At 45.9% G+C, this 1,406-nt stretch overlaps 1 protein-coding gene across 1 annotated transcript; it reads right to left on the bottom strand.

The window, feature by feature from the left end:
- Positions 1–508: 508 nt before the first annotated feature.
- LOC131224972 (uncharacterized) lies at positions 509–1,051 on the bottom strand. The gene is made up of 2 exons (XM_058220407.1): positions 941–1,051; positions 509–826 (listed from the first exon to the last, which is right to left on the bottom strand). The coding sequence occupies exons 1-2, from the start codon at positions 1,049–1,051 to the stop codon at positions 509–511; spliced, it is 429 nt and encodes a 142-aa protein (XP_058076390.1).
- Positions 1,052–1,406: the final 355 nt, after the last annotated feature.

The raw sequence follows: 1,406 nt of genomic DNA, 5'->3' as shown, positions 1-1,406 counted from the left end.
GGCCATGTCATACCAATCAGGGCCTCACATTGACCATATAACGTATCCCACTTGGTCGGATGGGTGCAAGGTTTTGTTTCAATGGTGGAACAGACGTTTGAGGGGTTCCGAGTGCCTGGTTGGTCATAATTTATCCTTCTAAGGCAGTTAGTGGAGCACGGTGTTATTGTGACTTAGAAATTCTTGCTTTAATCTAAGGCTTTTCTGAGTTTTACCTTTTGGGCTGGCATTGGGTTTGACTTGACTTATTTGGATCTAGTGGTTGGCTTCATCGTCGAACGGGCTTTTATCGTCGAACGGGAGCTCCAATCTACGTTTTAAGTTTAATCGTCTTTAATCCTTATAACTGGGTTCATTAGGGGTAACACCCGAGTATCAAAGATACAGGGTGTTAGATAAAACAAGAAGGTTCTGAGCTTACCTGCAGTGTGTCACCGAATAGGTGGGGGTATCTTTCCTTAACTTCTACTTCTCGTTCCCACGTTGCCTCCTCTTCTCTATGATGTGACTAAAGAACCTTGACTAATGGTATTGTCTTAGTTCGAAGGACCTGCTCCTTGTGGTCCAAGATGCGGATGGGTTCTTCAGTATAAGAAGCGTCGTCGGCAAGTTCAATCTGCTCCCAGCTAACAACATGTGACTCGTTTGGCATGTACTTCTTTAACATAGTCATGTGGAAGATGTTGTGGATACTAGTCAGTGCGGTCAATAGCGCTAGGCGATATGCCACGGCTCCCACACGATCTAAGATCTCCAAAGGTCCGATGAAACGAGGTGTAAGCTTCCCTTTTTTTCCGAACCTCATCAGACCCTTCATAGGGGAGACCTTCAAAAATACGTGATCGCCAATTGCAAATTTCAGATCGTATCATCGATTGTTTACGTAGCTTTTCTGTCTGCTCTGTGCGGTGCGCAAACACTTACGAATAACATTGATTACCTGCGTGGTAACCTGGACGAGTTCAGGTCTCAGCAAACTTCGTTCCCCCACTTTTGCCCAATATTGCGGGTCTCGATAGGGACGACCATATAGAGTTTTGTACGGTGTCATACCTATGCTGGATTAGAAGCTATTATTGTAAGCAAACTCGGCGAGGGCCAAATGGTCGTCCCAGTTCCCATTAAAGTCGAGGGCACAAGCTCTTAACATATCCTCCAGGACTTGATTTACTCTCTCTGTCTGTCCGTCTGTCTGGGGATGAAATGTCGTGCTGAACTTGAGTTCCGTGCCGACTTCCTCCTGCAACCTTCTCCAAAAGGTGGACGTAAAGCGGGAGTCACGATCTGATATGATCTCTCGAGGAACTCCGTAGGATCGTACGACTTCACGAACATAGAGCCTTACCAGATTGTCAGTCGAATCTGTCGTCTGAATAGGAAGAAATCGAGCAGACTTTATCAGCCTA

This window comes from Magnolia sinica, chromosome 14 (genome assembly GCF_029962835.1).
Source record: "Magnolia sinica isolate HGM2019 chromosome 14, MsV1, whole genome shotgun sequence".
Taxonomy (NCBI): domain Eukaryota; kingdom Viridiplantae; phylum Streptophyta; class Magnoliopsida; order Magnoliales; family Magnoliaceae; genus Magnolia; species Magnolia sinica.
Note: the sequence above shows the minus strand (reverse complement) of the source record. Positions and strands in the feature narration are given on the sequence as shown.